Raw genomic sequence first — 27,089 nt, forward strand, 5'->3', positions numbered from 1 at the left:
CATAAAATTCATAGAATACTTTTGAGATTGGCTCTAATAACCTTCAGAACTATGAATGGGAGAGAAAAGACTTGTAATATAAAGGAAGATGTTGGTCAGTCTGGTGGTTAGACTGTGTACACAGCACCATTTATTTTTTTCCAGTCTTTGAATTATACAAATGGGCTGAATTTGGCACTTTTTATATTTAATAATTTCAAAACCCTTTTTGTGAATAATTCTTATACTGATAGTCATACTGTCCTGAAGCACTGCCTTGGATCACTGTATATTTTATTCAGTCAGTCCTCTAGCTTCTGGCCAAAATCTAGACCCATGTAAGTAGCTGTTTAAAGGCCTTTCTGTGTTAGTTGAACTTCACATCTCAGCAGAGTTTGGCACCTTACTTTCAAGCATATTTTCATGCTTAGAGGCCTGGTTCACACATAACAGTACCCTTGGGTTGTTTAAGGCATTGTTGTGAAGACGAAGCAGAAGCAAGCTTGCTGCCTCCTCTCCACTTGCCACTCCCACTTTTATATAACCTGTTTCTGGCCTGAAATTTCTGGCCTGGCCTGTTTCTGGCCTGAACTCAGTTTTTCATTGGGTTAATTATTGGTTGTTTAATTCCAAAATATCCCAGAGGATCCAGATTTGGACATCATGGTAGCAATGTAGGGATGGGTGTTCGTAGGTTGTTAGTTGAGAGCAGAAGAGACGTGTGTTGGAGGCAGCACACTTGCTTGCTCCTGCTAATTATCAGCAACTTCTGGGTTAAGGAACCCAGGAATAAAATTACATATGAACTAGATAAGGAAGTTGATGTTGATAACAACTGGTTGTTGGCTGTTTTGTCTGACTCTTATGTGCAATATCACAACCTATTTACAGCCATGGAAAAGCTTGCAGATGTCATTGGATAATCTAAAATATATGGGGAGGGGTGCTGTTACTGTCACTAGCGAGTTACAGATAACTTAACTAACATTGCTTAAGTATCTTTGGAACTTGACAAAACACCAGTGATACACTGTCATTGAATGTTTATTATTTGTTGAGATGTATATTTTGCCCTTTAATCAGATTATCAGGGTGGCTTACAATAACTATTAAAATATAACAAACCAATATATACATAAAATAAGCTAGAACATAACATCTATAGAATTAGCATTAAATTATGTACAATGCAGAATTATAGAAATCATAACACATTAAAATGTTGGGATGATAAGTTATTTTCCCAGCACTGGGAAAAGCTCAAAGTTAGTTATAGGTGATCCTTTCTGCAAAGAACTTTCCAAAGATGAAATGCCACCACTGAAAAGCCATTATTCCACCTCATATTGTAGAAAAGCTTGGAGATGAACCTCTCAGTTCTTAAGTACAGTCAGGCACATGTGGAAAAGGTGAATGTGAAAACCTTAAAAGTATGGAACATAAGTGCGTAACTCCTTGCCTGAGTGCCAATCATAACTTCCTCTGAGTTTGCATCCTTGTCTAGATTTGTGAAGTTTCTCATGAACATCTCCTGTTTAAATGATGAAAAATGTTTCTGAGTAACTGAGTACAAGATTATACCTGTACTGTTCCTCCTTCATATAGTTTTACTTAAACACCTTAAACTTTGTGGATTGGAACCACTTTTAATCATATTTCAAGTAAACCCACCGAAAACAATGATCTATGATTCACGCATGATTAACAATAAGTCTTTTTTTCAACCTTAAGTATGATAATTAAGTCTGGATCTGACATGTTACTTACACATTATATTTATTGTGCAGCATATTTGTCTGGACTACCTGAAGTGGGAAGATGCTCTCTGCTAAAGTAGCAATTAATCATTTTCTCCACTCATATTATATCATTTGTTAATTACACCCTAACTCTTATTAAACAGTTTAAATATAATTAATGAAACTTTTGTTGTTGAACTTTACAGAAAGAGTTTTCACAGCCTGGATCAGCTCTCTGCAGATGTTAGCCTTTCTCAGACATCCCTGGATCCAGGTCATTCACAAGAGGGAGATGGGAAGCAGGACGGATTAAATTCACTTGGTGAAGGTAAAATAATCTGCCTAAAATTTATTTTTTCAGTATTTTAAAACAGGGGTCTCTTACCTTTCCAAATCTTTGGATATATTTGGCATTTGAGAAATTGCTGTGCACACAATCACAAAATGTTTTTTATGGAAGATGTGACTAATCACATAATAAATGGGTTCATTCAGATGACACAATAATCCTCACTCAAGGCTGCATATGGACCGTGAGTTGGCACTGAATTTTGGATTGTTCTTCGTCATGGCCTCTGTGCATCACACATATGGGTGCTGTGCCTGCGCAGTGCCTAGGCCAGAAAGATTAGAAAGCTAACAGTTTTTGGTGGGAAAACTCCGCTCCCCTCCCCCTCAGTACTATATATAGAGCGGAGTGTTTGCCATTTTCTCAGTCTTTAAAAGACCACCGTTTGCTGTGCCTCGTGCCTGTTCGCTCTGGCATTAAATATTTCCCTTGCTACTTACCTCGTTGATCTCTTATTTCCAAGTTCTTTCTCTAGTATTTCCAAGTTGTTTCTCCCTCGTTACGAAACTATCTCTTCTCTTGTTCTCTCTAAAAACAAAAACAAAAAACCAAAAATATTATCTATTCCCTCTGCACTATCTACTTCTTTCCTTTTCGCGATGGCACAGTGAGCGACCTTTCGCAAATGTGTTGAGTGCGGTTCCAAGATGCCACCCGCGGACCCGCATGATCTATGCCTTCTCTGTCTTGGTGAGGGGCACAGAACAGACAAGTGCGGCCACTGCTTGGCCTTCACCAAGCAGGTCAGGAAGAAGCAGGAGAATCGTCTCCGTAAACTGCTCTGAGACCAGGCCCTGATGCAGTCAGACCAGTTGGTCTCAAAGCCTGGCTCTGCTTCGGCTGTGCCTCCTCAGTGCTCTGCCTCTGCCGCGCCCTCTCAGTGCCCTGCCTCGGCCTCTGCCACATCTTTATTGCGTCCTTCGGATGAAGGCACTTCCTCGATGGGGGCCCAACAGCTTCCTTCTCCCCCTACTAAGCAACGGGAGAAGAGAAAGCACAGCGGCTTCGATAAGTCCTCTGGCCATAAAAAGGTGAAGAAGGACAAGGCAGACAAGTCAGCTCACAAGGGGAAGAAGCCCGACCACTCTAAACATGGTGGTTCGGGTTCGTCTGGGCTCTCGGTACCAGCTCTCGGTTGCTACAGTACCAACCCCATCAGGACCGGCACTGCAATCGGCTATGCAGGTTACTCTGCCGGGATCCCCCAGATGCGTTGTGCGAGCCGAGAGTGCGTCCCCTCGACGGTCTGAGGCGCCGATGCGGGAGTCTATCTCAGATGGGGAAATCTGACTCCCCACCGAGGGCCCACTCACCAACCCCAATGCCTCCATCCGGCCCAGCCGCGGAGTCCTTTTCACCACCTCGACACCGAAGCCGCTTCCGTTGAAAGGCATGCCCAAGACTGCAACCAGCCCAGCTACGGAGGCTTCACGGGCTGGGGTGAATACCACTCATTCGGCTATTACCCGTCGGCATGGGACTGTCCATCGCCATCGGTCCCAAGGGAGGCACCCACCACGTCTGGCTGTGGGGAATGGAGGCACCCCACTTCACCGAGGAATTCATCATCTAGCAAGCACTACCGCTACAAGGGCGACTAGGATGTGGCCATTACTTCTCAAGGCCCAGGGTCCCCAGATGAGCCCCACCTTACTTTCGGGGAACTCATGTCTAGGCTTGTTCGGTTGCTGGAGACAGCATAGAGCACCTCCCTCCTCCGAGTCTGGTAAGCTTGCTAGTCACCCATATGTGTGATGCACAGAGACCACGACGAAGAAAAGCAGGTTGCTTACCTGTAACTGATGTTCTTCGAGTGGCCATCTGTGCATTCACACAACCCACCCGCCGGCCTTGCTCGGTGTCAGTGAGTGGATTCGTCTGTCGGTACCATGCTCTTATAGTCATGGTGTGTATATATATATTAAACTTATTGTAATATTTTTTCTCCCGAAAGGGGGTGAACAATTGGTCTTTTAAAGACTGAGAAAATGGCGGACACTCCACTCTATATATAGTACTGAGGGGAAGGGGAGCGGAGTTTTCCTACCAAAAACCATTAGCTTTCTAATCTTCCGGCCTAGGCACTGCACAGGCGCAGCACCCCATATGTGTGATGCACAGATGGCCACTCGAAGAACATCAGTTACAGGTAAGCAACCTGCTTTCACATTGTCTGAACCCAGCCAGACTAACAAACCCTGGTTTGTTAACCATGAAACATTTACAAAGAGAACCCATGGTTTGGTGTTGGGTTGTGACTGTGAGTTGTTTGTGGTTAATATGGTTGGCTTAAGTTGGCACAATAACCTGTATGTCAGTGAAAGCTGACCTTATCTGAACCCAGTCACTGCCTGCCATGGGGGACTAGCTAGTCCAAAGAGGCATGCGTGTGCAGTAGGAAGAGAAGTAGCAAGGGTAGTAGCTGGGAGGGAGGGGAAATTAAGGCAAGGTGAGAGAGGGGGACATAGAGCAAGGCTAAGCACTAGGATGGGGAAGAATCAGCGAAGAGAAGAAGATAGAGGGGAGAGAAATAGCAAGGTGGAGAGTGGAAACAGCAAAGTATAGGGAGCATGGGGGAGAAAGAGCAAGGATAGGGGCTAGGAAGGGCGAGAAAGGAGGCTAGGACAGAACCAGGACGCAACTCTTTCTTCTTTTCCTGCTCCTAAACAGCACATCAGGAGAATGTTCATGAACAGGATGGAGAACTTGGCACTATGACATTTTAATTAACAATAAATTGTGAAAATGGGTACCAGTGCAAATCTCCATCAGCGCTGTAGTATCCTGTTGGAATTGCACTGAAAACCCCTTCCAGATACAACACAGCTGTATAGCCTTATATATCTAGCTTGCAACTTGTAGTTAGGGATGTGAGAGAAACCTGTTTTGTGGGAAGGAATCCATTGGATTCTCTGGCCTTGGCTCCCTGGACTCCAGTCTGCTTTGATGCAGCTGTGAGCCTGAGTTCCTGGCAAGTGTGTCTAGTGTTCGTGTGGCACTCACCAGGAGTGGAGCCCTGTGCGAACGCTGTGCAGTCTCTTGCTTCAGCATCATGTGCTGCTACCTTTTTTGTGTTAGTGCACATGATGTGGAAGCAGGCTGCCAATTGCACAGCTTCATTCTGTGAGCATTTTGTGGGCTTGCTCAGCTTGAATCACTTTCCAAGACTGCATGAGAGAAAGTCTGCAAATGCTAGAGGCTTGGTTTTTATGGTGCTTTGATGCATCTCTACCTGTGGTACTCCTAACAAGCAGTCAAGGAGAATCATAAGAATTCCAACAACTGTCAGGATCATAGACACAGAATTCCAGAAGTGTTTGTGCAATGTTATCTGCCTATACACAAGAGCATCTTATAATCTTGACTGAAAGAGACTTTTTGATTATTGTTATGAGACAATGTAATTGTATTAATTAAAACAATATGAAGATATAAATGAGAATTCAGGCCTAAATCACCACTTACTTTTTATTCTGTACACTTAAAAAAGCTTCCTGGGACTTGATTACCCTAGTCAGTATCATAAAGTAGACTCCTAGATTACCTTATGCAGTGGCATAAAGACTACTTAGGAACACTGTATATTAGCCTTTTATGTGTATGAGCTGCTTGCCACATGTATTTTCCATCTTGGTTCCGGGAGCAAATTGGGGTCCTCTTCCCATATTCCTCCGTTATTGATCATAATGTGAGAACAGAAGCTTAACAGTCAAATCTGTTGAGCTCACAGAACTGCAGAGCAATATTTTGTTAGAAAATGAAATTGCTCCATTTGATTGTTACATCTGAAAATGTAGGGCAACTGCATTGCCCAGCTATAATTTCTAATTAGATGTGGCTCAAAAGAATTAACATAAAATATGAATAACCACAATGTTGATTAAAACGTGCATATTAAAAAAAAGCATTCTGTTTCTAAAAGTGTGTTCATCCTTGAACTTCTTGGTATCTAATCAAATGTGTTAGTATTGTGATAAAAAATGGTTTTTAGCTCTTCTAGTTGTACCAGTCACTAAAACCAACCTGGCACTTTCTACTCGCTAGCAATTTCAAACCAAGCAGCTCAGATTAAACAACACCTGCATGGACCATTTACTGTTACATTCACAATTGGCGAATATTGACAAAGATACAGGATAGTTACAAAAGCAAAATTGTTTATGAAAGAAGAAAACATTTTTCTGCAGCTTTCCCCAGCCTGGCACTGTTCTGGTGTGTTGGACTACATGGATGGCTGGGCACTCTTGTAGTCCCATGGATTTAAAGGGTCCCAGGTTGAAGAGGGCTGATGTATTGGATCAGATCAAAGGAGTATTCACAGTCCAGCATGTTTTTGCTAACAGTGGTCAACGTAGCTGCCTATAGCAAACCAAATGCAGGACCATAAGGGCTTCCCTGCTGTTTGCATGCTGCTCGATACCAGGCATAGTATATTGCTGCCATGATGCAGTCACTGATAGCCTTGTTCATAATTTGTATAATCTCCTTTTAAAGCCATCTAAGTTGATGGCCATCAGCATGCTGCTGTAGCTAATTTCATAGTGTAACTATGTGCTGTGCGAATAAGTACTTACTTTTTGTCTGTCCTGAATCTCACATCTTTTATCTTCATGGGAAAACCCTGGCTTCTAGTCATCTGAAAGAACATTCTTGATACACTTTCTCCCCAGCATGCATCGTTTACACACTTTCACTTTCCCCCCAACACTCAACATTTTTCTAAACTAAAAGGCCACCATCACGGCGACCCTTTGTCATAGGAGCATTGCTTCAGCTTCCTACTAATTTTGATTGCCCTTTTTTGGGAAACGTCTACATCTCTACAATTTTGAACCATGACAACAAGAATTATACACAGAGATCACACCATAGTTCATATAATTAACGGTATTTGTTAAATTTATTCCTTTCTCTGCAGATGAACTAGGGCTGTTATAGTTTGTTTCTTCCTGTCTGGGTTAAGTGTGTTCATTTCTGTTTAGAAGAGGCAGACTGAAATTAAGCTGAGGGATGCTCCTAGCATTCCTCAGTCTTCACCTTTCCCTATGCCCTTGCAACCCCAGGAGTCACAAGGAAAGCATCTGAATGCCCTATCTTTGTTACTGAAGATTTACCTGCAGTTAGATAACCCATAGGGTGGTAAAGCTGCCACCACTTACTAAATATAGAGTAGCAGAGCACTTTAATAATTAAGAGGCACTAGGCAGGCCCATGGAGTGTTGGTGATGACCTATAAAGCCCTAAACGGCTTGGGTCCTGGTTACCTGAAGGAGCGCTTACATCCATATCCGCCCGCCCGCCCCTTGAGATCTGTGGGAGAGGCCCTTCTCCGGGAACCCTCCGTGAAAGAAATTAGGAGGGTAGGTACTCAGAGGAGGGCTTTCTCTGCAGTGGCGCCCAATCTATGGAATGCACTCTTCAGAGAAGTCCGCCTGGTGCCATCGTTATTTGTTTTTCGGTGCCAGGCGAAGACCTTTTTATTTAAACGTCATTTTAATTGTTAATATTATTTGCTTATTTTATCTGGCCAGGGTGACTTATTTTATATTGTTAATTTGTTTTATATTTTTAATGTATTATATTTTGATTTATGTTGTGAGCCGCCCTGAGGCTTTGGTGAACGGGGCAGCATAGAAATGTTTTAAATAAATAAATAAATAAAATAAATACTGATATTCAGAATCCTCTTGGACCGAACCACACCATCTGCACTTTAAACAAATAAATCTTTAAGACAAAATGAGCATACTATGGTACCATAACTGTTTTAGCTACTAAACAAACCAGATCTCAAAGATAAGCAGGTAACTTATCTTGTGTGCTGTTGGAATGAAATCTGGAATCAGCAGTCCTTTTACATTCCTGATAAACAGATGTCATGGATCTCTCATGATTTCCCCAGCTAACTCCAGCTGAAAAATTTTTGCATGGGATTTGGTCAAGCATTGTTAATGTCTCCCATGGAAAGCTGACATAAGCCCCTACTTTGCATCAGCATATTGGTTAGAATAAATTAAAGGTCAACCCTAACTGCTAATTCAAGGAGAAAGAAACATTAGGGCCTTGTTGATGCGGTTGAAACAGGAGTCAGCTATAACATTTTTAATTTAATCTATAACTTCCTAACTCTCTGTAATCCTAACTTTATATTATTTTTCTTCCCACCATTCCATGGCAACAATAAAATGCAAGGCACTTGTGGAATCTTTCGTTTGTTTACTGTATGATGCCCAAGAAATGGAACCTAGGGCATGTTTGCAGATGGAGTGCTCAATTTTTTGGGTCAGTGGGTACATTTGGAATTTTGAGTTGTGCATACTCATACAAAATGGTTGCCAACAGATGCTTACCCATTCATAAAATAGATGAGACCAAAAGAAAAGTAACTTACTCAAGAACCTAATTACAAGGTAGAAGCGGGGGTTGAGCTCCAAAACAGAGAACCCTTTTTGGAATCCAAATAAAGATGACACTGGAGGATACTAATTCATTTTGCAGTGTGGAAATCTCCACACTTTTTTAATGAAATTTTTTTACTGAAAACAAGAAAGAACAGAGAGCCTAGCAGGCATGAAAAGTTGTCTATAGACACACTGGTGCCTTTGAGAACTGGACTAGAAATCCCAAGCCTATAATAATGGAAAGCACTGTGACTGGTTAAAGGGCTGAGGGTTGTAGGAAGAGAGAACCAGCCCCACTTTGTTATTCCTCATCTCTTCAACTGAACTGTGTTGAAGCTGAGGCCCAGTAAAGCCTGTGTACCTTTTAGGGCCTTGAGCAGTGTAAAGGTTAGGTTGCATTTTTTTTTTTAAGTCTTCCTCTCTCCTAAGATAACAGCTGCTTGGTTGAAGGGTTAATAGTTGGGAAAGGAAGAAAAGCCAGCTGATGCTGCCAAATTTGATTTAAGAAATGTGAAAACCTGTTCCAATCGACTCTTTTTTAAATAGGGAAAGAAGATACTCCTTCATTACTTGGCCTTTGTGGCTCTCTGACATCAGTAGCAAGTTACAAATCTCTCACAAGTTTGAAATCAAGTGAATATCTTGCAAGCCCAACAACTGAGATGACAAGTCCTGGATTAACTCCTTCTTGAACAGATCTATAGAAAGAAGACCTGTATTTGTATACAATTTATGGACTGTCAAGATTCATAGATGTTTAACCCAATGTATAGAAATGGCTACTGTCTGTATTTGCGAATCTAAAAAATCTAGTGACTTGTAGTCTTTAAAAAGAAAAAAAACCTTTCTTGGGTATATGTTCCTTGATTAATGATATTCATGATTTTCAGTCTACTGTTGAATGTATACTTAAGGCTTCCAACCATAAGACAAAAAGATGGTTACGTTAGCCACAAAGAACCAGTCTTTTCTGCATGAGTTGCTGACTCCAAATGAGTACTTTACTGAACTTTTTTTTAGATATGCTTACATTTTCAAGGATAACTTAAAGTGGTAGGTAAAGAAATAGCATTAGAATTGAATGTATAGAAAAATGTCTGACTTTTGTTCTACTATGATGAATTATTTAAAAATTAAACCACTTCAGACAATGATAACCATTAGTCCTACATCTGTATTTGGATTATACTACAGAGTTGTTTTAGCTGATGAGTTGACTAAATTACAGTCAACTTTCATCAGAGTTACTCCACATATTTGACATTTGGACACACTGAACCACTTGTACCAAAAATTGGCAGTCTTCCAGATTTTTGTGTCTATGATACAGCTTAATGTCAAGGTAGGAGATCCTGTTACTTTCAGTAGTGGCTCCTCTTAAGAATGCTTGTCTCCTACTAGCAAGTACGAAAATAGACTTTTAAGAATATTTCACAAAAGTTTTAGGTTCAGATGTTCTTAAGTACATCTGAAGTACGTTTTACTTTGCTCTGCAGTAAAATGTTTTAAAATAGAGGGCTTCTGGTGAACCTATCAGTAAGCTTTATCAACCCAATGTTTATATGGTCTTAATGGTTTTTGAAGTTATGCATTTTTCAAGGACAAGCCTTTCTGCTGTGAAAAATCAGTTTCTCACCATTACTGGTTACGTGTATTAATCACAGGCAATTTTGTGTAAACCATTGCTGCACACAGAGCCTCAGGCGATGACTATAAGGAAATGCTTTATTGTGCCAAAGAAGTTCCTTTCATTATTTTCTAGTGAGCAGCATCAAGTGGGATGTCCAGGTAACTTTTGGACTGTAAGTTTATTAATTTATTTTTGCTAAACAGATGTGCCTCTTTTAAGACTTGCTATAAAGATTTGGAATGAGAAAGCAGATAATTACATGCTTCTCTTTGTCGGTAAATTTAATGTGTTACATATGTGCTGCATTAAGTTTTGAGACAAGATAGCACTCCTGGTCTGCCAGAAGTTACATTCTGGCAATATAATAAAAGTAATTTAATGCATGTTATCTCTTGTAAAATAGATATCTTTAAAACATGAGGAAAAATTATTTCTGTGCAGTTAAGTTTCTAGAGATGTGTGAGTAATGTTAAGCAGGCTTGTATGTGAAAATTTTCTGGGACTAGTATATTGTTGATTTGGAACCATTTACTTTGTTACACCAATTAATGACTGGCCGGAGCAGTCCCTTACAGACCATAACTAAACTCTCTAGTGTGTGTGAAACCATTTGAGTCAATATTTGTGCATGAAAGGTTATTGTCTTGGTTCTGAAATCTTGCCAAGTTTTCAGAATTATTTTTTAAAATGTGCATATTTGTTGCCTTGCTGTATCAAATGTTGCATGTACATTAAACGTTTTGTAGTTGTACTTTTCCTTGATGACAGAACATTTGCCTATTTCTGTTCAGTAGAACTGAGCAAATAGTCAACATAAAGCTTTCAGTGGGTGGCAGAATTGGACAAACCCAAATCATGCAGGTTTGCATTGCACTGATTTCCCACCAGAAAATTTATTAACATTTAAGACCCCTTGTTCCTTTAAATAATTGGTATTTTATTGCAGTTCATCAAGAGTCCTCAAATTAGCATAAATGTTGAATTTTCACTGCATAATATCAGTTGCATCATCTATGTATGGCTGTATATGATGCTTCAAAGTAACACAAAGAGGCTTATGCCCCGAGAGGCTTATATACAAAACTTCAACAACTGAGGAATCAATAGAACAGGGAGAAGAGAAGGTAATAAAGGATTTGCACAAATGCATAAATAATCCCTTAACTCTCATATGGGGTTGGGGGCTAAGCTAGAGCCTTAATGGAATAGGTTGGGGTCCAAGGAGTTTGGGAGGAAAAGCAAGGTATAGATGGGTATATAGAGTTAATACTGCAGATGTGTCTGCATTAGATAGGATTGTGTGTGCAGCTTCTATTTGGTCTGGGTCTGCATACCATGGCAACCCATAGTGCTAGCTGGCCATAGTAGGTTGTTGTATCTTGTGAAACCAGGCTATTTTCCCCAGGCTGGCTTATTTTGGTGCCACAACTCATTGCTTTTAGAGATCATAGCATAATGGATTGGTATTTTGTAAGATCCCAAAACAATTTTATTGTGAGCTCTTGAAAAGAGCCACCAAGTCTTTGTGCAAGAGTGGCCAGAAATGCTGCTGTTCCTTTTAGAAACCAAATTCTGTTCCTGAAATTGGTATAGCAGTATATTGTGTGGCAGCCTCCATCTTTCCTACTCTACCTCCTGTGATCATTCTGCTTTACTGAGCAGCTGAAGCACTTATGCCTGCCTTGTAAGCCAGCTGTGTGTAATGACCCTGAAGGAGCCCTGTGTCCTCAAATTACCCTTCCTCTGTTCCCTCCTGCAGTGCTTGCCCATGGGATTTTTCTGGGGAAACATTCTCTATTTTATTTTTTATAAAAGGGAACTTACGCAGTTTGACATTTCATACTGTAGACTCCCTTAACACAGTCATGTGTATAACTGTCAATGGGTGAATGTTGATAGTCTTTTTGGTTAAATACTCCTGATTCCTCAGAGCCACTAGAACCCTCTTCTGTTCCTATAGACTTTCCTATCCAAGGGACCTAATATTTAACCAAAAAGCAGCTGGTGTAGGTTTTTTTTGTTTTTTGCTGTTGTCTGAAAACTCTTCCTGCTTGAGCCATTTGCTCCTCAATCCACACTGTGGATCTCACAAAGGAGAAAGATAGCAAATGTTTGTTACCACTCTTCTCAATCATTGCAGGACTTGGCTCACACTGCATCTGGGGTCTACCTGAGTCAAAGGGAAAGAAACACCATGTAAGACTCAAGGCTTAGTATTAGAGTAAGGTTGAAGCGAGCAGCTTCACAGATCTCTGGGTAAGTTCAGCAACTCAGGATGACCTGTTCAGTTCTAGGTCTGATGATCCGTTCCTCTGATTTTCTGTGCAAATGTCACTAGAGGATTACATTCACACCCTGTGCAAAACAACTAGAAGCTGCATGGCTTGTTCTGAAGCTTTTCAGTGCTAATGTCATAAAGTTGGAAGAACGAACTAATTGGAAAATTCCTCCAACTACAGGGTCTCAGGATTCCCTGCATGTACAAATTTTGGTTGTACCAGATCTAAGGGCGAGTTTTATAGCTGTAAAATGCTTCAACAGCAGGGTCAAACTGATGTTTAAGGACTCTAATGGGATATTTATGCATGGTTATCCTTTTTTATCCCTTGCAGGGTCATTTTGCCTAATCTCTTCAAAGGAAATCTTTTCAAGATATCCATGGTCTTTCCTTTGCAATAACTGCAGCATTCTTTTTCTCATTCAGTCACTCTTCCTATACTCAAGCTCACCCCACTGACCTCTTGGCTTGTATATTCTTATGGTGCCAGTATTGCTGTCAATTAAATATATTTTAAGAGGACTGGGCAGACGGCAAGGAAGAGGACTTTCACTGGAAGATACAATGGAAGGTCTGGGCAAGAGGGGGGAGACTTGGTGGCATGAGTTAAATAAGATTTTTCTTGTTTGAAACAGCAAAAGCAGGGGAGATGAGTGAAAGTAGCTTCAGAGAGGGCAAGGAATCAAACGGGACAAGACAAATGAATCAGCCAACACAAGCAGACAAAGACAGCAGTGTGCTAATAAAACACAAAGAAGGACCTGACATCGTTTACAAGTTTTATTAGTAAATACAAGTATAGTAAGAAACAGGTGTGGTGGTGAGGAATCTTCCAAGGTATATCTGTGCTGCTACAGTGCATGTGCATTGTTTTATCAAGTGTATTTAATAGCTCAGTATCCCTTTGCCAGGATACAGTACCATATGCACAGTTTATTGCTAGATGGTGGGTACCAATCTGCCTAACACCTATACAGCAATGTATGAAAATTCATGTGTAAAACATTTCTACTGTTCTTGAGAGATTTTGCATCCTTTTAACAGATAATGGTGGTAGTTTCTCGGCAGTGGTATCCTGAAAATTCAGGATAGGTAGCAGCATACAAAATTTCCAGATCTGGATATTGGCAGTTTTCTTTAAACATTAGCAATTTTTGTGTAGCAGCTGAAGGGATTCAGTTGTGTGCCTCATTCATGTACACAATCTTCTTCACAATCTGTACTTCACAAGGTGGAGCAGCTTATCTTGCATCAATTGCAAGTTTTCCACCAAGATGAGAATACTAGTTATAACTAAGAACTTAGGTAGGCATTCTGTGCAACACATTTTTAAAGATAGCATGGATGATGTGAAACAGGCTTATGAACTGTACCTTGGGATGCAACGTTTTTTTGTATGGCCCTTGGTATGTCCCTTGTGCATACTGGTCAATGGTCCAATTTTAAATTTACAGAAGCAGCACTAATGGTTCTTCACATCTTTGTCTTTATTTAATCTATGAAAGAAAAATTTTCCATATTCATATGTACTGATCATTATGGCACAAGCAGGAGCGATTTTTGTTAGCCTTGGAATAATCCCTATGGAGAGGAAAAATTACAAGTATTCAAGCACACAGCAGTAGAAGAAAACTGTTGAGTGAAAACTGCATGATTAAAAGAAATCTAAGTATCAGTTGGGTCTTGTATGTAAAGTAATTGCTTAAGTTTTTTTTCATTACTAATAATATTTAAGAAGGATTTGTTATGTTGCTTATCTGATAATTGCCCACTGCGAATAGACCATAAAACATTTTAGGCCATGTAGTATTAACTCTGATATGTTTTGTACTATGTGATATTTCCATAGACATATCTTAAAGTCAGAAAAAAATTACCTGTAAATAATCCACAAAATCCATTTTTAGCAACAATTCTCTTCAATAATTTCCAAACTGAGGCTTTCCGTTGCTGTGATGCTAGATAAAAGAAAAGTACTACAGAAAAGTAGAAAAACTTCCTTTTTCTCTACAGAGATACCATGTTGTGATAATACTTTTTTTCTATATGGTATAATTTCCAAGTGGCTTGAAAACAAGTTTTGAACATCCTTGTGCCCTCTTAAGTTACTTAGAAAAATTTTTGATTGCCTTCCTGGGTAGCAGCATTTCCAAGGCAGTAACAGAACATGAAATAAAAACCAATGTGATAGTAAAAACAGTAAAAGCACAATACAAACAGCAACAACAGCTAGCATTCTAAAAATAATAAATGTATCATTTTTCAATAACATATGACAGTTGGGCAGGACCATGCGATGTCTACTAGATAACACTGAAATAACTACTCAGTTGCTCAGATCCATACCTGCAAAATCTCCAAACTCCTCACAAGTGGCATAGAAAAGATTGCACTGGCTGTATCTTTAAAGCAACAACTTTGGAGATGGCTTTTTGGTGCATTGTATGGGGTGGGGGGAAAGGACACCAACACCACCAAGATATGCTCCAAGGTGGTTTTCCCAGTTGCAATGTATGGCTGTGAAAGATGGACCATAAGGAAGGCTGAGCTCAAAAGGATTGAGGCCTTTGAATTGTGGTGCTGGAGGAGACTCCTGCGAGTCCCTTGGACCGCAAGGCGATCAAACCGGTCAGTCCTAGAGGAGATCAACCCTGACTGCTGTTTAGAAGGCCAGATCCTGAAGATGAAACTCAAATACTTTGGCCACCTAATGAGAAGGAAGGACTTCCTGGAGAAGAACCTACTGCTGGGAACATTAGATTGCAAAAGAAGAAGGGAACAGCAGAGGATGAAGTGGCTAGATGGAGTCACTGAAGCAGTTGGTGTGAGCTTAAGTGGACTCCGGGGGATGGTGGAGGACAGGAAGGCCTGGAGGAATGTTGTCCATGGGGTCGCGATGGGTCGGACACGACTTCACGACCAACAACAACAAAAACAAACCAGACTTAAGCAGCTGAAATTGGCAAACTGTTTTGCAGGGTGGAAAGAGCATGGTAGTGACTTTCACCTCTGTGCTCATTCTACCTTGCACAGAATGCTGATAATCTTCCAAGGCATTCTGATTAGATTGCACCTTAAAATAAGCCTCCTTCTGTTGACCCAATCATAAAACACTTCAGGCATGCATTTAAATATATATAGAATAAAATCTTACAGCATTTTCTTACAATTGGTAATGATGTGCTGTGGCTAATCTTAAGAAGCTGGCTGCACAGTGTAGAAGCGCCAACAATACTGGTCCTGTTTTGAGTATCCTGTGATGGTCCACAATAGACCAAAAATCTACACAAGAGCAGTCTTGGAACACACATGCTTCCAAGCTACACTAAAACTTTTACAGTTTTATAGATAATAACTAGCCCTTTAAACCTTGACACAGTAGCCACTGGGCAGTATTGGCTGAATATTTATTAATGACTGAATATTATCTCTCTTGTTTAAGTAAAGAGACAGGTGGACATCTGTAATATCAGCTTCCAAGTGTTCTTTATGCCCAGCCCACATGGCAATTGCTGTAGTAGTCCATCTATAATATTACAAAAGCATGGATGGTAGTGACTAAATCTCCAGGAAGGGCTTTCTTAAATATTGTATTAGGATGCATTGGTGAAACAAAAATATTTAATGGATTACTAAGAACTTACAGGGTGTGACATCCAAGTCCCAAAGTTCAGTCTGTGTATGTGTTTTTACAACATCAAAGGGTAAAGTTAATAGAGCAGCAATCTAGGGAAAATATTTAAATTGTAAACATTGCAATAGCTACATGCAAATAGTTGTCAGTGGAACTTTCACTGACAGATTTTGTATACTCATTAGCATCAATAAGACAACATTACTGATGGTGCTCTTATAACCTACTTGCCATAATCTAACTTACAGGTAGCTAAGGTCCAGCGGTACTAAAGGGCAAGTAACTGCATTAGATTGTGCAAACAGAATAAAACGTATATTCAGTGGTTAGATTAGATTCGACTTTCTAAATTGTACTGCTTATTTTAAATAAAATAAATACAATCCATACATGCATGAACTTTTTTTGAAAGGACCATATACAGATTTTACAGCTGCATATGTTCCTGTTCAGAGACCCTCTTTAGTTCTGCCAAAAATGTTCTTTTAAAAGAAAGCCTTACTTTTGACAGCTGTCAAAAGTAACTGCTCTTGTAAATGAGATGGGCTTTATTTGTCCACTTTCCCAGACCTTCAATTTTCCTCCATTACTAGAACATGCCATTACGTCTCTTCTTTCCATTTTTTGGGGTGGTGGTGGTGGTATCCAAGAGGTCAGAGCAAAGCACTGGCCTCGGCTAATCTCTATATCTCTGGCTACAGACAGTCCAGAAGAGTAAAGATGTCCAGCATATGGGGATCAGCACTTCATTCTGAAGTGCTTCCAACCTCCAGGAAAAAGCGGATTTTATTTAAATTGTAAGTACTTTGTGAGTACAGGAAATTGTGTCTGTGGAAGCCAAGTAGCCAACTGCATGTCCTAAGGTGTTAACACCAATGCCTTGTCTTTCCGCTTTTTTCCTATGCTTTGTGTTTAGCTTATCTCTTTCAGGTGCTGTGGACAAAGTTTACCACGCAGAAGAGCCATTCTGTTTGTTGGCTATGAAAGTGTAGCTCTTCTCTCAGGACAGATGATGGGAGACTCTCTATGCAAGACTACTTATATGTATATTCTCTATATGAGATTATGAACTGGGATAGTATTCAATAGAAAGAAATGTAAGCATGCCTAAACCCCATTTAAAAATAGTGGAATATACGCATATAGTTAAAGCAATATACTATTAATTTCAATCAGGATTAAGCAAACCTAAGTTTCTCAGAATTCCTGTGTTCAGTCTCCTGTAGAAAAATATCAGTGCGATGTAATGCTTATTAAATGAATTCTTATTAACAGAAATTAGACTTACAGAACCAGCTGCTGCTCCAGATGAAAAAGTGATAAGAATTGTTGGCTCATGTACATCTGATTTCTTGCATAACAGTGTCTTGAAATATTCATAGTTCCACCAATATAATGCTATGGGGAGAAATTTTATAGCAACTATTAAGAGTCAGAAAATACAAGAGCCATTAAAAAATCTAATATGCAACACTGAAAAGTAGAAAGAATATTCTTCCATATTTGCATGGGATCCATTGTTAGAAAATAGATGTAACAATATACTTCCACAAAGCAGGTCAACCACTGGTCACACTGCAGTGTTCATTAATGTCCCATTAAAGGTAAAGGTAAAGGTTTCCCCTTGACATTAAGTCCAGTCATGCCTGACTCTAGGGGGCAGTGCTCATCTCAGTTTCCTAGCCAAGGGAGCCAGCATTTGTCCACAGACAGTCTCTGTGGTCATTTGGCTGGCATGACTAAACACCAAAGTGCACGGAACGCTGTTACCTTCCCACTGAGGTGGTACCTTTTTATCTACTTGCATTTGCATGCTTCCGCACTGCAAGGTTGGCAGGAGCTGGGATGGAGCAACGGGAATTCACCCCATTGTGCAGATCTGAACCAGCGACCTTTTGATCAACCAGCCCAGCAGATTAAACCACTGTGCCACCTGCATCCCTAATGTGCCATTATGAATCTTTAAAAAAAAAACCATAATAATGGGGCTGCTATGTCAGTCAATTGATCAGTCAAATACTATCCCTATACTACCAATTCGACCATGGCCAAATATTGCATGAAGCCAAAAATGTCACTGTGTGTATGGCAGGTTATTTAATTCACTATGGGTCACTTTTAACAAGCACAACTGTAAAGACTGATTCCCTCCTAACTTTAGAACAAGTCAGGAGCATCCCTAAAAGCACAGCAAATATTTTCCTATTGACCATGCATTATCCCTGTATATACCTCTGAACAGGAGCATAAGCAGTCACCAATGTAAAGGGTTACTACTTCCCTTTATTTGTTTTGTTTTTAAATTTTGTGAATGTTTACTGACTGCAATGTTTCAGACAATAAACCAAAGAGAAGATCTGTGCAGTTAATTATATTTATGGAAACATACTTCACATTAGCAAAATTAAACAAAAATAACAATTTGTTCAAATTAAGTTTCATTGGGCTGATTCACAAAACATGCTAAGCCAAACTGCTGTGGTCAGGCTTATAAACCACCCTACTACCAGTGTAACCAATAGCATTCTCCCCCCTGAATTTGGCTAATCCACTTTTAAAGCCTTCCAGATTGGTGGTCAACACTGCTTCCTGTGGCAAAGAATTCCACAGTGTATGTGTTGTTTGAAGAAGTACTTTCTTTTGTATGTCCTGACTCTCCCACCAATCTGCTTCATGGGGTGACCCTGGGTTCTACTATTTTACTATTTCAGAAAAGGAGGAAAAGTCTGGAGAGGCTTCAGAAGAGGCTTTTATTCTGACCTCTCTGGTTATTTTCCCTCCCTGCCTTATCCAATCACATTTTCCTCTCTTTGAGGTCAGGACAGCCAGCACAGTTCTATGCTGGTTATGAGAGGAAAAGAATCAGAAGAGCATAACAAAAGCTATGCAGGATCAGAGCAATGGTCCATCCAGTCCAGCACTCCAGCTGCCAAAAGGGTCTCTCAAGCAGGATTGGTGAAAGAGTTCCACCTGCCCATGTGCCTCAGTAACTGGTGTACTCGGTATACCATCATAGCCAGCTATGTAAAACCCATACATTTTGAACATAATGTAGTTTTACAAAATTTTTATTTTGGCATCATCTTATCTGACTTTCCCACTTGGTAAAATCTTCATCACTTCATTGAAAGTGAATCTGCAGGAGCCAATAAACATAACAAAGACAGATTTCTACAGGTTCAAAATAGGATGTACCTGAGAATGGCACGTCCCTAAGAACTGTAGGGCCCCATCCTTTCCAGAGTGAAAGCCAGCCGTTTTTGGCCACATTGCTTCTAATGCAAGCTCCCAATTCTTTATAAGTCAACCGCTGAGACTGTATTCTTGTTCTAATCATTTCAACTGGACTTATTATTGTAGCTGAAAACACTGTAATTGAGAGGGAAAAGGCACAATGCTCAAGCAGGACTCTGACAGAGAATTTTTCCAAGCAGCATTTGAGAGACAAGTTTTGTTTTCTGTATTTTGTCAACATCTGCCATATTTTTCAAAGCAGGTAATCATTCTACCATGGAATAACCTTACAGAGCAAAAACAATGAGGAATTTTATGAAACCTTAAAGCCTAACCAATTTATTATGAGAAACTTGCTTCCTCCTATATCTCCTTAAAATTGTGCATAAGAATCAGTCTACAAAAACTCAAATCTTCTCCCACTGCCAAAGATGCTACTTGCAGACTCAACTACTACACTCCAGAGGGATCACCACAATGTCCAAAAATATTTGAAAGATGGAAATCACAGTGGTTTCTTTCCTGACAAGTCATGTACAGTTGTCAATATTAAGGGTATAAGCTATGACTTGCAGTACTATGTACATCCATCTGTTTTTTGTTTTACCTTAAATAGATTTTTAAAAACCCCTCATGCCAAATAAAATTTGTTTGTTTAGATCAGTTCTTAGATTCTCAGTTCAAAGGTTTTTCTCCCACTCTGTATAGGTTTCTCAATGTCACAGAACATGACTAAGAAGCATAACATGTGCACAGACATCTTGTAGTAATATGTATTCTGCACTAATTGCAACTGTGTGCACTTGTTTCATTTGTTAAATCTGGGTTCTTAAGCCCATTTTATATATGATTCCTTTAAACCTGAATCTGCCTCAAATAGTTCTACTGCTGTCAAATGCTGTTTGAGCTTCTGATAGCAGCTGTGGGTAGAAATACTTTTTACCAGAAACACCCACATAAGGGCAATGTTTTTGGACATGAAATAGGTGAAATTGGCATGCATAACATTAACCTTGGTACAGACATAAGATTAATCATGGTTCGTTCCAAGAAAGGAAGGCAAGGACAGTTCAAACTGCAAGAGAAGAAGGGGGAAAGGAACATGTAAGTCCAAAAGGCTCTCCTGATAGCTGAACCATGGTTAACGGGCTCCTTGACCCAGAAAAAACCTTGTACACTTAGACAAACTCTTTACATCCAATTATTTTAATTCCATTTCTACATATTAAAAGAAGCTGATAATGAAAATCAGCATAATGAATGGTTTCTTAGACAGTTCCTTGCAACTACAAATGTAACTTCATCCAAACTTTCTTTTAAGCAATATGAAATAAAGTTTAACAGAAGACTAGGGGTTAAAAGCTGCTTGACTCACATCTGGCTATACCACCTGCAATAAGTGGAATGTAGTCATTATCTTCTCCTAGTTTAGAAATGAAGGCATCATGTAGCTGATCATAGCAGGTAAAATAAATTACTGTCGTTGGAACTGAAACTGCTCTAAAATAAAAGTATAAGTATTTATATTACCGATCAACCGTATTTCCTCTAGCTAAAAGATATATATAAAATAGAATTACCTCTAGTGTAAAATTTAATGTATTCCTTCCAGTTAAAATACAGTGCCAGGGTTATTCCAGAAGGCCCATAGTTTAACCGCAGAGCATGTACTTTGTATTTAGAGGAGCCCAGGCTCAATCCCTGCCATCTTCAATTAAAAAGATCAGGTAGTAGGTGATGGGCAAGATTTCTGCTCAAGAAAATGAAAACCCAATTGCCAGTCAAATAGACAGTACCGGGTTAGATCGGGCAATGGATTAACTCAGTGTATGACAGCTTTCTAGGGTTTGAGGGAAGGAAAAAAATCACAGCTGACAGTCTTTTAAGATAGGAAAGTCATTTCAATGCTCTAAAGGTACTGCTTTTTGCTGTATAAATACTGCAGTTTCTTAGCACAGAAAGAAAGGCATTTGGTTCTGGAGAGACTGCATTATTGGTAACTGGCGATTCCATGTGCACTATGAGATAGTGCCAGTCATGAGCTACAAAATCAAACTCCACCCTACCTCCTCTGGCCCATGCTATTTCATATTTTAAAATGTTTAAAATTCAGGGAATAATCCTAGGAGCCCCAGACACTGAAGGGACCAGAAGATTGCTTGGATGCAGAGAAAGCACTCCTACCTCAGATGTGAGCAATGGTCTTTTCTGGATTGTACCTTTAAAGACAGAGTATGAGTAGTGCTTTTATTGCTGTGTACAAGTTTACTTTTGGATCATGACCTTAATAAATGAATGAAACATAATTTTTGAATCTACATCACACTTAAATATGCTATATAGTGCATGGGCAAATAGTGCAATCTGTGATGCACATACTTAAAAAATATGGCCCTTAGGATAGAATCCTGTGTGTGTTCTAGACAGAAAAATGTTCTATATGCCCAAGCCAGCATAGCTGAATTTTTCTGGATCAATGTGCATTGGACTGCACTTTAAACGTTTTACACAGCAAGTCTATAAGATGCAGGAGAAAGAATTCACGGCAGAAGAATGCCACTTCATAATTCCGGCAGACCCATGCAGGCTCGGTCAGATTTCAGGAAAGTGTGCTACTTTCCCCTCCCCTTTGTATCTTTTTCTTTTTTAAAAACATTCCCAACCCACTGAATTTAATGGCAGGAAAAATATTTATAGTTTCCTTGGATGCCTACCTACAGAATGGGGGAGATGTAGGACCATGACATTGGTTTCTCAAGAGATTAAGAAGATTTTCCAGTTCTTTCAAGTTTTTTTAAATCCAATTATTTTAAAAACATTCAGAACAGTAGGCATCTTCCAAAGCAAACATTTATTTCTTTAGAAACATTTATATGCATGCTTGTACAGAAGCAAACAATTCTATGGCAATCGGCTGACAAAGCTTTGTTAAATTGTATGACTTCCTTACTCACTAAACTTTTTGCACCATGTACTTCAGTTTCTACTCTTCAATACATAAACATATGAAGTGTTGACAGAGATGGATGAGGACAGGCAACATTTATTTTCTAAGGTTTACATTTGTTACTACAAAAGTTCCTGTTTATACAGCAGTGTTCTTTACAGGAAGAAAGAGTAATGTAACTTACAGTGATGGAGGTAATCCACTCCACAGTGCTTTCACACCCTCTCTTTGAACTATTTTCATAAAAGCATCCTAAAGTAACCAAATACAGAGATGAAAACAGTTGTAGATTTTTAAAAATCTTGTTGAGTGGTTTGTTGGCTTGCAATTTATTTTTAAATGCAATTTATTTTTAAAATACCTGATAAAAATGATCTAGTCTTTCAACCATTTTATGCCATTTCAATTGCCATAAAACACCTCACACTTTTTCTATAGAACTTATGTTTTTTATAACATCAGAACATATGAATCATTTCACAGATAGCAAATGTAACAGTAGAAAATGCAGGTTCTTCTCCATAATGCATTGGGGTAGGAGATTTTCTTTCACACACAATACACAGTTGAACTAAGGACTTAACCAGATGTTACAACTTACTTATAATCCTGTCTTTTCTTAGTTTCTATCATTCATATATTGATCTTGGTAACTTCTTAGTTATCCCTTTATGCTGGTCCTATAATTTTTTAAAAATGTACATCTGTCTTTATTTCAAGTGACTTGCAAGCATTATTCAAAGTCATCTCAAAACTACATGGACTTGTGAAAAGTTAATATTAATATGCCTTTCCCCTTACCATCATGCCAGTAAAACGGCCAGATGTTCTATTCCAAGTTTTGCCGCTTCCATTTTCATAGAGATAAACGTGATCTGTCAAACCATCAGAATCCAAAAACGGCTTTCCTGATAAAAGGGTGAACAATAAACCTAGTATCTTGAGTGCAATGGATGAAGCACATCCTCATGCATATTTTCTGGAGAGGGGTGTGACAAAGGAACCCATACAGCATTTATTCCCTACATAGCTGAAACATTGCTTTTCTGATTTCTACGTGGAACATAAATGAGTGTTGTAGGTTTCTATGAAATAAGTAGTGATGAATTCCCTTTCTCATTTTGCCACTTATAATACAGTATGTTTCTTCAACACTGAATTAAATATAATTTTAATTTATAATATAATCTACAAATAAACATTAGTCAGAGAACAAAGTTATTACTAGTATTGGTGTAAAGTATCAGAAGCAGTTTCACATACTAAAGCTCTTCATATTTCTGTGACCTACTCACCATATGTACTCTTCTCATTCTAACACTAATACATATTATGAAAATACATTAAAACAGACATTTTTCCCCATAACCCAAATCTATAACTATACAGATATACCTCTGAGGGATGGATTGTTCTGTGCTTGCAGTCGGACTTTGATAACATCTAGAGGTGTCACTAAGGAAAACAAACAACCATACAGACAACATTGTTGTATTTGTGAATTCATAAATTAATAATCTTAAATTAGAAATAAATAAATGAACTTGCACAAGAGACAACAGATTAGTTTTCTCCTGCACCAAAGAGCAGAACTATAACTATTAGGGTGAACTTACAAGACAGACATATTGACATATTAAATAGTTGAACTGGTAATATTGAAACATATTAACAGCAAGGTATGGGAATAGGAGGCGTCTCTTTACTATTGGAAATGCTCTAAGCTCTGAATCTTCCACACCAAATGGGTTTGAACTATAAGGCCCCTCCCCAGTACTAAGATTCTAAATGGAACACCAGTTATAAAGACTCCAATAATACTGTGTAAAACAGAATTTGTCATAAAACTGAAAACAATGAAATGACCCATAAAAATATTGCATATTCTGCACTACTCCCCATATTGTGATAATGTAGAATTCTTTGTCATATGGTATAAAGGGGATTTATCATTATTTGCAGTTCCCAAAATGAGAAACTGCAAAAGGAGTAAAATATAGACATTTTGTAACAGCCACTACAAATAATGAATAATGAAATAATGATAGCCATTTATTACAGTGATCAGTATGAAAAAATATGCTAATTGAATGCATATATTTGATGTTTCCCTGTATTCTTTTCCAAAATGGACTTTAGAGCCAGCGTATGACATTGCACTGTCTACATCAGATGGACCTACCATCACTACTCCTCCCCCACCACACCCCTTAATTTTACTGATCCATTAACAGTTACAGTGTACATGATACTGCGATTTCCAAGGCAGACTCTAGTGGGCCACAGAATTTTTTTTTTTTAAATCCCAGCTATAAGCTAAAAAAAAGTACTGTTCTAACCTTGCTGCTGAGGATTTGTGCTCCCCCCTCTTTGCAGGTAGTTTGCAAAGAACCACAATACTGGTTCTCCCAAGTTTCCAAGAGCATCTCTAGAGGACTTTTGGGAGAGAGGAGGGGCAGGAGTGATGTCACCAAAATACAGTATATCCTATGACTGATTGATTGATTTAGAGCATTTGTATGCTGTCCCATCGCGTAGCCTCGGGACAGCTTACATAAATAAAACATAATACAGATAAAATCCAGATCCACCCTGGCTGCATATTAAAACCTATAAACTGATATTAAAAGTTATTAAAATATCATTGAAATAAAAAATAAAAAGTTCTTTTAAAAATAAAAAATGATGCCTCAGCATGTTTTCCTTCCTGCTCTGAAGCACTGTACCTCAGTGGCCAAAATCACTGAATGTGATGTGCATTGGCAAAGAATGCTCCCTAAACTATTAAAATTGTGTAGTTAAGTAAATTGAAAAAATTTATCCTTACCCAAAACTGATGTAAGTAGAGCACCACAGCAAGAACAGAATGCTTGCTGAGAAGGTGTGATCCTGTATAATCCATTGTTGTCGTCTTTGGAATCCATAATTTATTCCTTGGGAAACATAACCTGTTTGAAAAAAAAAACACAGATTAAATATTCTTGTTTTGAAAACAACACCAAACATCAAGAGGCAGTGGGAAGAATTATTGTGGAATACTTAAAGAAAAAAGATACATCAGAATAAAGTGCTGACAACTGAATTCTCTGTAATTCTGTCTGCAAATTGTTTTTGTTTGTTATTAAATGATTTTCAATCTGCCCGCCAGTTTGTAATTATGAAAGCTGCTTTGCTGTTATGCATAAGTTCAAAAGCATCACTGGAAAAGCTCTAGGAATGTTACAATTGTCTTCGCTATACCTCTAACAAGGCATAGTCCAATCAGATGCCCATAAGCCTCCAGATTCACACTTAAAGGCATCCTATGCAAGGCAAGAGGTACAGAGAAGAGAACTCTGTTATCCTGCCCTGCAGTTTAGCAGCACAGTCAGTGTTGGCTGTCTAGCTGCAGCATTTTGAATTAAGAGGGAAGGAGTCCAGAGTGCAACCAATCACTTCTCCTCCAGCAGATATGCCCTCTTAGTTTGCTTGTATGACCTAAGAAATGAAGCTGGTGCAGTTCAGATGTTGAAAGGGGTTTTTTTGCAGCCCTACAATGTATTTCATGCTGATTTAAATGTAAACTAATGTACATACGAGCAATTTTTTTTTAAAAAAAATCCCAGCTTCAGGTATATGCTGTCGAGATCTGAGCTAGTGGCAACTGATCAAGAAAGGGATCTTTGGGGCTGTGGTGGACAGTTTGATGAAAATGTTGACCCAGTGCTCAACTGCTGTGAAAAAGACAAACTCCATGTTAATCAGAATTAGGAAAGGAACTGAACATAAAACTGCCAAGATTGTGCTCCTTTTATCAAATCATTGGTGTGGAAAGTACTGTGAACTAAGCCACTAAAAGTCATTTAAAATTATGCTATGTTAGTCGCAAAGCCGTGCCGGACCCATCACAACCCCATGGACAACATTCCTCCAGGCCTTCCTGTCCTCCACCATCCCCCAAAGTCCACTTAAGCTCACGCTGATTGCTTCAGTGACTCCATCTAGCCACTTCATCCTCTGCTGTCCCCTTCTTCTTTTGCAATCTAATGTTCCCAGCAGTAGGTTCTTCTCCAGTGACTCCTTCCTTCTCATTAGGTGGCCAAAGTATTGAGTTTCATCTTCAGGATCTGGCCTTCTATAGAGCAGTCAGGTTGATCTCCTCTAAGACGGGTTTGATCTCCTTGCAGTTCAAGGGACTCGCAGGAGTCTTCTCAGCATATTTACTGTGCAGCTGCACGTATTTATTTATGTTGCACAATAAATATAATGTGTAAGTAACAATTCGCATCTAGACTTAATTATCATACTTAATGTTGAAGGAGTCTTCTCCAGCACTGCTGTTAATAGCACAAGCCCTGTATATGCAAAGTCCTACAGTGTTCAATGGGACACTTGCTCTCAAATAGGGAAAGAGAGGATTGTAGTCTAAAGTTCAGCCGCTATAACCTGGAAAAAAGTAGGTGAATGTGAGATTCAGCAAGCCACTGGGACCCAGGAATGCTGGATTTGGCTCAAGGCTTGTTTTCTGAGGAAGCATCTTCTCCCTCCAAATTGTATCACACACAAACCTCATTATGGCGCACATGCTGGGACCCAACCTACGGCCCCATCGAGCAACACCGCCCCCGGAATACCACAAAGCACTTCTATTAGAAACTTGTTTATATCCCAACCTTCGACAGCCAGCAAGGGCAATTTTTAGTCGCAGTCCAAGACGCCCATGCGGCTGTTGCAGCAGTCGGCCATTTACCTGGGCAAAGTGACAAAGGGGGCGAGAGAAGCGGCGGCGATCCTAACCCAGGCGGTCCTTGAGGAAAAGCGCGCAGGGGGAGGACGCCTCGGTGGCTCGGCCTGACAGTGCCCAGGAAGGCAAGCGGCCGCGGGCGGCCAGAGCAGCTCCTCCCTGCTGGGCGGCGCCT

The 27,089-nt window shown here is 39.5% G+C and overlaps 2 protein-coding genes across 2 annotated transcripts in view; one reads left to right on the forward strand and one right to left on the reverse strand.

The window, feature by feature from the left end:
• RUNDC3B (RUN domain containing 3B) overlaps positions 1 to 9,160 on the forward strand; it is a 52,811-nt gene extending 43,651 nt beyond the window's left edge. Inside the window, exons 10-11 of the mRNA XM_044424912.1 lie at positions 1,925 to 2,046; positions 9,015 to 9,160. Of these exons, the coding sequence (XP_044280847.1) occupies positions 1,925 to 2,046; positions 9,015 to 9,160 (268 nt within the window). The remainder of the gene's footprint in view (positions 1 to 1,924; positions 2,047 to 9,014) is intronic.
• SLC25A40 (solute carrier family 25 member 40) lies at positions 1,011 to 27,036 on the reverse strand. The gene is made up of 13 exons (XM_044424913.1): positions 26,921 to 27,036; positions 25,019 to 25,139; positions 23,587 to 23,646; positions 22,993 to 23,099; positions 22,376 to 22,443; positions 20,620 to 20,744; positions 19,206 to 19,379; positions 17,299 to 17,408; positions 16,021 to 16,102; positions 14,254 to 14,334; positions 12,218 to 13,957; positions 2,508 to 2,595; positions 1,011 to 2,332 (listed from the first exon to the last, which is right to left on the reverse strand). The coding sequence occupies exons 2-11, from the start codon at positions 25,113 to 25,115 to the stop codon at positions 13,839 to 13,841; spliced, it is 1,023 nt and encodes a 340-aa protein (XP_044280848.1). The 5' UTR covers positions 25,116 to 25,139; positions 26,921 to 27,036; the 3' UTR covers positions 1,011 to 2,332; positions 2,508 to 2,595; positions 12,218 to 13,838.
• Between the last annotated feature and the right edge of the window lie 53 nt (positions 27,037 to 27,089).

The sequence above is a fragment of the Varanus komodoensis genome, unplaced genomic scaffold, assembly GCF_004798865.1.
Source record: "Varanus komodoensis strain SLA01 unplaced genomic scaffold, ASM479886v1 scaffold15, whole genome shotgun sequence".
NCBI classification, from domain to species: domain Eukaryota; kingdom Metazoa; phylum Chordata; class Lepidosauria; order Squamata; family Varanidae; genus Varanus; species Varanus komodoensis.